This window comes from Arctopsyche grandis, chromosome 12 (assembly GCF_051622035.1).
Source record: "Arctopsyche grandis isolate Sample6627 chromosome 12, ASM5162203v2, whole genome shotgun sequence".
Taxonomy (NCBI): domain Eukaryota; kingdom Metazoa; phylum Arthropoda; class Insecta; order Trichoptera; family Hydropsychidae; genus Arctopsyche; species Arctopsyche grandis.
This window is the reverse complement of record NC_135366.1, coordinates 3,375,174-3,389,264: the sequence shown is the minus strand read 5'-3', so window position 1 is coordinate 3,389,264 and position 14,091 is coordinate 3,375,174. Positions and strand designations below refer to the sequence as shown.

The window sequence follows — 14,091 nt, the reverse complement described above, 5'->3', positions numbered from 1 at the left end:
GCATACGGAGCAACAGCATCTTCAGCCGCTGCATTCGGCCCGCTGTGGCCTATGTCACAAAGTGTTTCGCACTCTGAACTCGCTCAACAATCACAAAAGCATCTATCACCGTCGGCAAAAGGGACCGCCGGCACCGATACCACCCGTCGATATCAAGATGCCGCCTCCGCATCATCTCGACAACGTCTTTTTCAAATTCAAAGATCAATTCGATGCTTAGTTCGTCGCGTCTGCCGCTTCACAACCGTACCGATGTGCGATCCGAACATGTTCCGAGAGCTAACGTTGAAACCGATTAACCGTTCAGGCATACATACTCCCTAGAAAATACCACACTGTTCATTTCAAACAATTCGAGGTATTGTCGAATACTTAATAGGCTTTTTAATCCCATTCCGAATCCAAAATTCCGTCCTGGCTCCTATCCATGATTGTCTGGTTAATTTTTTACATCAAACTTCACTACAATTAAGGCAATAATACCATTCTCCACCCAGAATCTAATCTTCAGCATCAAAATTCGAATACAACTAGTTTGTTTTGTACTTTTATTTAAAATATTGAAGCTTTAGTTCTTTGGTATCATTTCTATACTGACATGGACTATATCTTAGTAAGCAGTGAGCGATGTATGATAAGTAATTGGCATTTGAAGTGGTGAAAATCACTTTTGATGGATCATCACTTTTACTTATTATAATTTATGTTAATTGTTTTTAAGCTAAAGCTTTAATATATATTAAATAAAAATTGAAAACTAACATGTTTTATTAGCATTTTAATGAAAAAGCTGCCGTGGATTGGATGCGGGATGGAGAGTGGTACCGTAATCTTATGCGGTTTAAATTTTTTGAACATTTTGTCAAAATTAATATTTTTTATTTAGAATAATTAATACGTGGCCTTTCAATATCAAGAAATCAGGTAAGGGATTCCAATGATTATGAATTATCTATTTATATATCTATTTCCTTCGATAGCTCCTCGAACTTTTCGATCGCACACCGTACGATGAAAAAATATTAGGTATAGAAAATAAAATTATTTCTATACATATTTAGATATTATAATACCATATTTTTTGGTATAAAAAGTATAACTTCCTTATTGATTAAAATAATTAAGCGAGCGTTCCAAAACTCTTTAAATGATCTCTTTTATGTTTGTTCTACTATTTTTTTTTTTTTTTAATATTTTATATTATCATTATTGATAATTATTAATTTTTCACACGAGATCCTATTAGTTTTTATGACACGTTGAAATTGTTCAAAAAGTAAAAATAAATTTAAGCACACGTTTGTTCTAATAACGTGTTTAGCGTTTATACGATAAGATAATCAAAAAAAAAAAACGACAAGTGTGTTATTTTATACATTTTTTTTAATTCTATATTTTAATAATTTTGATATGTATAAGTAAATTTTAATTATATTAAAAAAATTTTAGAATTTTTTTAATAATTTAAAAGTATGTGTTCAATTTTTCATATTATCATTTTTATTATTATTAAAATAATATAATATATTATGTATACGTACGTACTCGCAATATATACAGTGGAATATGGTTTATATTGATATTAATAATGGGGTTTTGTTTATTTTCGAATTGGAAAATCTATGAGACTCGATAGCGTCCGATGAAACCTTGCAATTATTTTTTTATATTTCGGGCAAATCGTCCAAACGGTGGCTATTAATTTGAATTATTCATTTGAAATATAATAATAAGAATATTTGTGCTATAAATTTGGTACTTCTTTGACATAGTCATTGATCTACTAAAGTGTTTATGACCCCTGTCTTGGTCATTTGAACTATTCAGATTCCAATTGAGGATCTCATTTGTACTTCCTACGGAATAAACGAGATCTACACTTCATTAATTGACACTTTCGGTCCATTCTTTAATATATATATATATATACTATCTTTAATGCTGTTTTGAAATGATGCACCTAAATCTTGTCAGTTTCGTTATATTTTCGTTTCCTAACAAAATTTTTAGACGTATAGCACAATTTACATTTACTTTATTATAGTATATTTTCATTGTATGTATTTAGGAATATTATTCATGATTCAAATTCTATAACTTCTAAACATTAAAGCAAGGTTATTTTTGTATTGAGAAAAAAAAACTTCATTGTAATAATATTTTGAAAGTACAATGCATATTATATTTGTAAATATTTTTTGTTTGTTAGTTTTATATCACTTTGTGATACAAAAAAAAAAATCAGTGTAATAAAAAAGTCACTGACGAAAATTCAATAATAATTGAAGGGCTTTGATAGGTGTGGATAAAAATCCTTTAAAAAAGGACAACATTCCACCTCAATTTTTATAACTTTTAAACTTAAAAAAAAAAAAATAGGTTATGTAGTTTGTTATCTCTTAATAAATAAAAAAATATTTTATTAAAATTTGCCATTTAAGAATATTTTTACTATTATTTAGAGGGGTTATGGGATGATTATTTATAAATCTTAAAATCTGCTTATACTGTTTATTATTATTATTTTTTTTAGTTGAACGAATACTCTTAAGACTGTTTCTGTGACCTGTTTTTTTTAAATCTTTTTAAAAAATTATATAAATTTGTTTATAATATCTAAATATTATTATTATAATTCTTGTTCTGAAAGTCTCTTGTTATTTACCTTATTAATAATAATATTATTTTATATTGATAATTTTAAATTTAAACAATTTTTTGTTTGTTACATTATATGTAACTTCATACACATGTATGAATGTACTTTTTTTTTATTTTATATATTAAAATTTTGACTATGATCATATTTTAATTAATTATTTATTCTCCAATATCAGGTAACTTTTTTATTCAACTTAAATAAAATATTTAAATGGACCAATTATGTAAAAAAATATTCAGCAATAAGGGATAGATAAAATTTGCATTGTGAATTGCTATCTCTTTCTTTTTTTTAAAAAAAAAAGAAGAAAATCACTAAATTTTTTCATTCAAACCTGATATAAGTTTCAATGACTGAATATAATTATATATTTATAATGCCTAAAAGTTCAAGTAATTTTTTTTCTACTTATATTTTTTACCTTATTCTTGATAATATTTGTATATGTGCCAAAAAATCTAATTCTTTTTATTTATTATTTCACTCTTAAAAATATCAAATATTCTTTTGATATACTTTTTAAACAACGATATTTCTATTATGAAAAACAAAAGAAACGAAAATGCTGAATCAAAAAAAAAATATATATATATAATATAATAATCAATATCTGTTGCAATATGAATTCTAGTTATATATTTATTTGTTTTATGACGGTCGAAAAAATCAATATTATTATCATTTATATATATATATATATAATTGTGTATTTGTTAATGGAGAAGCATTTGAGGCTATACAATTTATGTTGATTATGACTTCTATTATTTTTATGTAATACATATAATCGATGAACCTTTTCCCCGGTATCAAAATACATATAATATTCAATATGCATTATAGTGTGAAAAATCATCAATAGTTGGTATTTGTAAATTTAAAATATTATTATTTCTACATTCCACTATCAGCCAAAGACGGTTTATCTCTGTTTCCGATTTCTTTCACTTGTGCTCTATATCTGAAGTCCAATTTTAACCATCACTATTCCGAATTTTTAATCAATATATGAATATATTATTTAAGGAGTTTTTATTAATACTTACTTACATATATGGCATCTTTTTAATACAAAATAAATTGGATGCTAAAACTTGTTAAGTTTGATCTCGATTCTTTAAGTGTATTTGTGGATTAGATATTTTTTTCGCTTTACCAAATAATACTAAATTGAACGTTTTTAAAATTTTGAGTCTTGATTTAATATACAACAATCGATTGGCAAACGTTTCTCAGATACGAGAGAATCCTAAAAATATACTAGAAAATATAATTTTTACTTTATAGTATATATATACATATATATATAAAAATATATACACACACGTATGAATTAAGAGTGATATAGAGAAAAAAGTCAAAATTTAATAGTAATAATGGGTGAGATTCATCAAAAATTTGCCCAAAGTTCGTACACCATCATCGTGGCAAACTCGTGCATGTTTGTTTCTATTTCTATATATAAGGTATACATCTATGTATGTATATTATGTATGACTAAATTTAACACGCCAATAACATTGGCTATCTGTAATTTATAATATAATGTTTATATTATACACATACCTACTATTATATAAATTAAGATATCAGACGATTGATGAAAAACTCCGCTGTAGATATTTTCTATAAAATGGTGCTCTGCTTATTTCATATTTATATAAAAAAAAATTTAGAAGACAATATATACATATATATATATATATATATATATATATATATATATATATATATATATATATATATATATATATATATATATATATATATATATATATATATATATGTACATGTATATATCGATGCGGTGCAAACGATCGACAAGCGCCAGACAGACTGAACCATAGATTAACGACACGTGTACCTTAGCGTGCGCACTGCTCGCACTTACACTAAGCGAAATCTCCCCGATGTCCCGACATACCTACTTGTATACGTTCTGTGCTCCTGATACTTTAGTTCCGAATTTTGCCTTATTAAACTCGCCAGATAGATCCAATTCAATTTTAATAATTGCATCTGTGCACATCGAAAGGTTACCCGTCATCTGATGTGCAATCTATCATTCGTGAAGTCGACAATTGCGTTTAAAGGAGCCATCAAGTTAATCTGTGGTTCAGTCTGTCTGGCGCTTGTCGATCGTTTACACCAAACACGTATATATATATATATTTACTTTTTTATAATATCCTATTGTGTGTGGGATACAAATTTTAATGTGACTAAAAAAATCATTTTTTTATTCATTTGATTATTTTTTCAAATTTCATTTATGTATATATATATATATATATATATATATATATATATATATATATATATATATATATATATATATTTTTTGTAGAGCTAAAGAACAAATTCGTTTGAACCGACTTATAAAATCTTTTTTTTTTATTATTTGTATTGATTCTTTATACATTTTAAACTGTTGCATATATTGTAATGTATACATGTATAATCAAAAATATTTCATTGTACGTTTATTAATTAATTAATTAACAGGCACTCGATATTATTAATCTTATATCACTTACTATTATTATCTCTGTATCTCCAGCAGACTCTGTAAGTCTTATTTTATATCACAACTTTATAATAGACCTAAAGACTAATAAACTTTTGAACATTTTCAGCTCCATCCATTATTATTACACATTTAATTTACAGCATCAAATTAATTTTCTATAACTAGTTTTTAAACGAATCGAATTTTCTTCTCTTTACATACTTTAAACGAAATCAATTCACGAGTAAAATGTCACAAAGTAAACGTAGGATTGATTAAAAATCAAAATCAACGATTGATGAAACATAATGGTCTCTGTAATGAAATAAAGACATTCTAATTTATTTTGAACTAAAAACACTACCCATCAATCTTTGAAATGCAGCCTACCAAGTTCTGTGCCATTTAACTTAATTTCATTTCATTTATATTCTTACTTATTAAACGACTTTTCTCTCACCTAAACTTTTAATGGACTGATATAGAATATAATTGTATAGGCAGTATATATTAATGTTTTACTAGGAACGTTATCTAAAAAAATAATAATAAAAAAGTACTTGCTATTCTATGAATAAGAGAAAAATTATAATATATTGAATACAAACACAAGATTGGATTGAAATTATAAAAATTAATAAATAAATTGATCTATAAAAAATATTTTTCATTAAATATATATTTTATTATATTATCATCGGGCGCTTTTGATTTAGGAATTTGTATAATTTTAACTCTAGCCTTTTTAGACCATTATTAATTAATATATATTATATTATGCATAGACAACATTCTTGTTCCGGTTTAATACAGTCAGATTTTGCCTTGAAGCTAACTGTAATAAACTAGAACAAGTTATTATTACACATTTGTTTAAAAATTAACTTTTTTTTATAATTTAATCATCCGATCAGATTAGAGCTAGAATTTTAGTTACATTTCCTAAATTGAAACCCTTTTAGTATGATTATATTTCATGTACTGATTATTCCTTTCCTAATGGTCCAATTATATAATATACTATATTAAACGCTTTCTGAATGCAACATTTATTACTATTTATTATTATTATCATTAATCTTTACTTACAGGTATTATTTTATACAGAGTATTATCACAGGTAGTTTTTCAAATATATATATATATATATATATATGTATGTATTTATATATCCGTACGCAAATATGACAAATATTAATATAAGAGAGTTTACATTTTCTATTTTAAGTGAACGTGCATGAACGTATACGCACACTCATTATAAGCTTTATGAACACATATATACGTTGATATTTTGTACATTGAATTGTATGCATATCTACATTATTATTCAAGTGAAATAGATGAGACTTTTCATGGACGAGTCCAGTTTATGGCACTTGAATTGGCTGTTGACGAGTGTAACGTTAATTTTTGTGCGAATACTTGCGCCGTTTGTGCCAAAATCGATCAGGTACACGATTTTAATTCATAGTGAACTTAATGTAGTTCGAATGTGTAAAATATCAATCTTTTGTCCCAGAGCTTTAGCACAGATTGAAAGGCTTCTGTTTGATTTTTATGATACAAAAATAATAATAACCTGCACCCGAGCATTTGTCCCTAACTTTCCCGTTCGTCGTGAATGGAAAGCTTTTTTTTATTGTGATTTCATTTACTAATGCATGTTTTATGTTTTATCCAGATCAATATGAATTGAATTCCTTTTTTAAAACATCCCACACAATCCTGATTTTATAACCGACACTATTATATAATATATATACACATTATTACACGTAAAAGATGATCTACTGTTATTTATTTATTCTATTCCTTTATGGGAAATTTCTATTCTTTTCGATTCTGTTTACATATTATCATTTTGAACATCTTATATAAACATATTAAGATATTTAAATTGCATGTTAAAGATTCTAAGCATACATATTACTTACATACATATCGAATAGTAAAAAGTCAAAATTGCATACTACATATTTATTATATACGAGTGTTTTGCCGTATTTTCACAAATATATTACTGCATGTGTATCTATTATTGGGTCAATAATAATATAATGATTTGTTTTTTTCTTAAAATACCCTTATTATTATTATTATTATTATTATATTATTATTATTATTGTATATGTTTAATAATTTAAATTTTGACGAGAATGTATAATTTTTTTTTATTTACTACTAATTTTAAACAATGCCTTTATTTTCCTATTAAAAAAACTATATGTATGTATGTTTTAAAATTTTTTGTTCTGTTTTTAATTTAATATAATTTACATCCTCTTCGTTGAACTCGCCTAACTTACAAATTATTTTCTTTTATTGATTATTTATTAGTCCTGGGTGTAAATTAGTTTACATAGTGCTAAAATTGCATTATGATTCAAATTTATCATTGCTTTTAAAATGACACATCATCTTCCTATATATATATATATACATATATATATATTTATATATATTATATTATATATATATTATTAGCCAAAATCGCCGCTTTCTCACAAATCATCAATGTAGTTTAATTTTTCTACACATGCAAGCCAACGGGAATGATTAAAAAAATATATATCTTCGTCATACATATATATTTATATAAATATATATATTTTACATTATACCATTATTCTCATACTTAGATAAGCATTATATAATCTTAATTTTTCAACTAGCATATAATATGTAAATATTTTTTTGATGAATTATTATTATTATAATTACAAAATGAATCAAGAAATTTTTCAGGTTATTTCAATTTAAGTTCTAAACATTTTGAACCAGCTTTGACTTTGATTGTATTGTTATTATGCAACATTTTAGACTTATTTATGACACACTTTTATACTGTTCAAATTGTACTATAATACTTATTTTTATCAACATCAAATGTTTTATTTAACACGTTCAACCCGGCGTGTACCACCGGTGGCCACGCCGATAGTGCTATAGCAGACTATAATTTAACGGTTCCACTTCATTGAGCACCCCAACACTAAAATTCCTATAAAATTCTAAAGATTAAGGGACAACTCATTATATAAAGTGATTTAATGCCGCGTAATTGGGTGCCGATACGCGTGACAGTGCTGCCACATGGGCAAATGTATGAAATCATGCGCCGGGCTGAATGTGTTAATACACTACATATACTCTTTTAAGTTGATTTTTTGTGATGAAATATTTGCTTCATATACTTAAATAGTTTATTAAAAAAAAAAAACACTCAAGTTTCACTCAAAAATTGCCTATTTTTTTTTTAACTTGTATTATTATGTAACGAAGTATTCAATTTGTATGTTAATATTAAAAAGATTCGCTAGAAAATATGTAAAATGAATATAATTCAAATTTAAATCTGGCTCAAAGTGTACCACTATGTATGTACTATAATAAATATGCAATCCATATTGTACGGATAGCAATGGATTGTGTATTGTTATATTATTTATGTTTTACTTTTTTTATTTTTTTATTTTATCTACAATACTTTATCTCTCTACCTAACGAATATATAAAAATCAATTTAAAAATGAATTTTAAAAAGAAAAATCCACAAAAAAATATTTAACCATGAACTTAATATATCTATATGCATATTATAGATTGTTAACGTTAAGTATAATAGATAGTATATACATATATTATATATATGAATTAGTTATGAATCGCCCAGCTATTACAAAATATATGTGTGACGTTGGGGCATTGTCGGGGTGTTTCCGTTGTCTGCTTGCAGGCAAGAAATTGTTTTCGTGCCAGCTGTGCGGTAAAGTGCTCTGCTCAAAGGCATCCCTCAAGCGACACATAGCTGACAAGCATGCTGAGAGACAGGAGGAGTACAAATGTGGCATCTGCGAGCGTGTCTACTGCTCGCGCAATTCCCTTATGACACACATCTATACGTACCACAAGTCCAGGCCGGGGGAGATGGACATCAAGTTTTTTTAGTGATTACCTCGGGCTAAGCGACATTGGTGTGACAGAATCGGAAAGCTGGTTCAATAACAACATCTATACGCGGCGAACTATTGCAGCATTGAAGGTTAGATACGTTTTTTTCCAGAGCTTACTCTTAAATAACGGTGTAACTGCCCGTTGAGACCGTCAACGGGCTCAAGAACGTATCTCTCTCTCTCTCACATCAAAATAAATAAATAAAACATTTTTAACATATACTATTATATTATATATATACTACACACATATACTACTATTTTTTTTTATTTTTATAATTCATATAACAATTTTTTTTATATATATATATATCTATATATATACAAAAATTTACCTAATAATGTTATATGTACTTATTATTACAACGACGACGTCGAATTAATCATGAACACTCAGGACTGTCCATTTTCTGTTTACGAATCCTTTTATTTCATTTTTTTTTTGCCATTGCTTTCATAACTTATTGTTTATTTATTTATTTTTTTTTTAATTTTTCATTAAATTGCACCTCCAAGGCAGTTTTTTTTTTATTGTTATCGGTTCGATTACATGTCAAAAGTGTACGATATATATTTTCCAAAAAAAATTGTATTAATTTTAAAATAGTTTTGTATGTGCTTTTCCGACCCCCAAACTCCTGACCCCCCCCTCACCCGTCACCCCAACCCCACGCCCCTCACCTACATGAGATTACTGTTGAATGTTTGCTTGCCGCATGCTTCTTTCATTTGTAAACATATGTCACTGTCGTTCCCTCTACGTGAAGTGCTGGTTGTGTAGTTTACTTATGACATACTTTTATATATATATTATATATATCATATATCGGCTTAATGTCTAGGTATTGTTAAGTGTTCATTATATTCAACATATGTTTATCGAATCTATATATATTTATATAATTGATGATTCATGTCAACATTTGTTTATTTATTTACAATTATAATCAATGTTTTTCTTTTACAATTTCAGTATTTAGACAATTGTGGATGTGCGTTGTCGGTTTGACGATGCTGCCCTTTTCGGTGAATGTGAACGCATAATGCATTCGGTAAATATTCACACAGGCGGGGTAGCTGGTGCAAATTTTAAATGTATTGCAACATGTCGACACCACGATTCTTCCTGTTACTACATTATGTGTACACGAAAAATATCATTCTAACTAAAGGAGCTTACACACGATAAAAGTAGAGATGTAAGTAAGGCCGCGCAAGTAGTGCACGCCCCACTTGTGCGGCCGTACCTGCCTCTCTACTTGCATTGTGCATGTGCTAATGTGCATTGTTAATGTGCAACACAACTACTGATGTCTATAAAAGAAAAGTTTTAAATTCTTTTCAATTTTTTTTTATTAAATATCTGACATACTCCAAAATTTCACAACAATTTTACATATATTTTGAATCATTTTATTATATTGTTTCATTATTAAAATCTTAATCATAAATACAAGTACAAAATAAATAATGAAATTTAATACAAGAATGAAATATTTCATATATTAACTATCATTATTTTATCAATTGATCATTTTTTACTCATTCGTATTCGTATTTTTTTATCTAAAATAAAAAAAACATTTTGTTTTTTTATTTTGCCAAATCGCCTGGCGTTACTTAAAAAAAAAAATGACAACATTTTCGGATTTTTTTTTGTAATTTTGAGACTAAATTAAAGTACAGTGAGATAGTATACCAAATTTTGTGGTTCGAAATTGAGAATTGTATATATATTTGTAAATTCATAATTATATACAGGTTTTTTATTCCGAATCAGTGCCGGCCTTAGACCCAATGGCGCCCTCGGGCATTTTTTTCTAAACACTCTTAGAAAAAAATTTCGCCTTTAGCGCTCTAATCTAAAATTTTGTGTGGCTTTTGGCGCTCTAATTTTAAATTTTAGAACGCCTTTGGCGCATCGTGCGGCGCCCTCGAGCGCCGCTCGACCCAACCCCCCCCCCCTTAAACCGGCACTGTTCCGAATTGACCCCTTTTTCAATTCAAATTGACCCTTTTTCATTTCAAATTGACCCCTTTTCAATGTCAATTTGAAAATATTGAAGAATGTAAGATTTCAAATCCAAATGTTGTCAGAATAGCGAGCGAAAGCAAGCTTAGCAGAGGCTTGTAATGAAAAAAAGGTCAATTTTAAATTAAAAAGGGTCAATTTGGAATGAAAAACCTATAGTAAGATTTAATGAACATTTGAATTGACATACTGAATCATTTTTAAATGAATTATTGTTTGACTGAATTAAAACGGATATGTCTTTAATTGTAGTAGTTAGTATTTTATTTTGAATCGTCCACATATTATAAAGTAATATATGTAATTTTTCTTAAAGGAAATAATAATCAATCCATATAATGTATTATAGATTTGCATTCACCGAAAATGGCGGCCATCTTAATATACATTACATATGATATTTTTTTTCGTCGACACATATCTATGCGAAAACTTATATAATATGGAATAAACAGATAACAAAAAATTAATTTTCTAATAAATTGCTTATTGATTTATACACGTAGCTTTACATGTAAACGAAAAGAGTTTTGAAATGAGGGTGTGACTAACGTTGACTCGTTGCGGCGGGGATGGATGTTTCCAGGTGGAGGATTACGCATGCCGCCGCCAACATCCGGCGGCATCAACGAGCCCCAAGAGTGCCCCTACTGTCGACGTACCTTCTCATGTTACTACTCCCTCAAGAGACACTTCCAGGACAAACACGAGCAATCAGACACGTTGTACGTGTGTGAGTTCTGCCACAGACGTTACCGAACCAAGAACTCGTTGACAACGCACAAGAGCCTCCAGCACCGTGGCTCCAGCGGCATGCTCAAGCGTCTGTTGAAGACATCGGCGCTGCAGAGTGCCCTGACTCCGTCGCCCCATCACCTCTTCGATCTGGCGGCGGCAGGGGACCCCGCAGCCCAACCTCCGCCGGGCATTCAATGACTGCAGCTCACCTAACGCCAGTGGATCGCAGCCTGTACTGTAATTGCACCGTATTACAATTGAACTTTGTAATATGTTATATGTTTTATATAAGTAAGAAAAACAAAACAAAAAAAAATTATATCATTAAGGGACAAAAAAAACTTTCTTGCCTTGATTTTGTCGGTTTTCAATATGTAAACTTCTTCGGTATATATTATTATATCACTTAAAAACTCGGAAAGGGTATTTGCAACAAAAAGTAAAAAATGAAATGTACATTTAAAGATAATATAAAATTACATAGTCAAAATTGATTTGCGTATCGTTCGACGTTTCAACGTATATTTTAATTTTTCGATTTATATTATATATAATATATATATAAATATTATAATAAAATTTTTGGGGTGTGTGTGTGTGTGTGTAAATGTGAAATCACGTGTAAATAAACAGTACAAAAAAAATACATATTATTAATTAATTAAAAGAAATAAAATTATAATTTAGACGTTTATTGATAAAATGGAAACTATTTTTGCTAAATCCATAAAAGTTTTACATTACAATTTACCATCTACCTCTTTTTAAAAAAAATTACTCGTAGTATTTCATATCAATTAATAAAAATAAACGATTGAAAAAAAAACCTGCATATATCATCAATATATTAATTATATTATACACATATTTCTTCCTAAGCATCGTACATATCTTTTTAAAGAATACATTTTGTTCGAATTTTGCATTTCTAACATTGGATTGAAATTGCTGTGAATACGATGCGTTCGTTCGCACGGATTGAAACTCAGTGTCGGCCATCGGAATCAACCATCATTTTAGTGTTTAAATATACATTTCAAATCATCTGCAAAGTACAAAAAAAAATTAGTAGAATTCTAATCGTAGTAAAGACAAATTATATTTTTTGATACGTGTCAAGAGTTTCCGAACGCAGTATTAATATAGTAAATATATATGTAATGTGACTTTGTAATTTCAAACTTTTTCCCATAGCCGATGCTCTCTATGCAAGTATATTCTATCATGTGTACATATATGTGTGTTTTCAACGACGACAAAACATCAAACGTTAATTTCTCAGTTTGTTACCTTTTCTTACACGTAAACGACTCTAATGGCAGTGCTAAGGCCATCCACCCCCTGCCCTTCTCTCCCCCCCCCCCAAAAAAAAAAAAACCTTTAAATGTTAAATGTTCTGTGATGTGAAGATTGAAGGGAGTATACGCTAGGTGTAGCTTAGTTAACATTACTACTAAAAAAAAAAGTAAGTAAAATTGAAAAAAATGAGGATCGGAGAACTTAAAACGTTATAAAAATGAATTTTTAAGCGTATAAATTTTGCCAGCTTTCGTTCGGAAGTCGCGACCAATTCAAACCTCATAAAATGTATTGTTTATCGCCTAAGTCTTATTGTAAAAAAATTCATATATATTATTATTATTATTATTATTATTAATATTAATTAAAAATATTTATCTTAAATGTATTCTTAATGTAAATGTCGACCAAAACTCTACAAATGTGGGTGTATTCACTATCAAATTTATAATGTTTAAGAAGGCAAAATTATTTGATTCAGAAAAATATATATATGAGTGTGAAATAAACAAAAAAAAAAAAGAAAGGATTTATATCCGAGAATTATCGACACGGGTGTGTATGTGGGAGACTTTCAATATTTCTAAAAAGTGAAAATTTTCTCTTAAAATTAAAAAAATTTAAATTTAATTCCTTATCGTTGATTTTGAAAAAGTTTTTCGAAATTAAAAACATATCTTTCCAGGGTTTTTAGTAAACACTTAAATTAGTAAATCAAAAAAAAAAAAATCTTTCTGTAAATATTTACCTGTTATATACATTTGAAAATTATATCAAAAGTATTGGAATCATGTGCCAATGTTAATATCATATTATTAAAATTAAATTAAAAATAATGCTAGGCTAGCAATTTATCTAATGTTTGTCAGTTTTGTGTGCGTTGTGCATCATTTTT

The 14,091-nt window shown here is 27.8% G+C and overlaps 1 protein-coding gene across 6 annotated transcripts in view; it reads left to right on the top strand.

Moving 5' to 3' along the window:
* Window positions 1–12,328, top strand: part of br (broad-complex core protein) — a 42,881-nt gene extending 30,553 nt beyond the window's left edge. For 3 of the 6 annotated variants that reach the window (XR_013261282.1, XR_013261283.1, XR_013261281.1), the window contains exons 8-9: window positions 8,911–9,216; window positions 11,746–12,328. Coding sequence is in view for 3 of the 6 variants with exons in the window: in XM_077442427.1 (XP_077298553.1) it covers window positions 11,746–12,095 (350 nt within the window). In the remaining 3 variants the exon portion in view is untranslated. The remainder of the gene's footprint in view (window positions 1–8,910; window positions 9,217–11,745) is intronic. The other 3 variants (XM_077442428.1, XM_077442426.1, XM_077442427.1) reach the window with 2 other exon arrangements.
* Window positions 12,329–14,091: the final 1,763 nt, after the last annotated feature.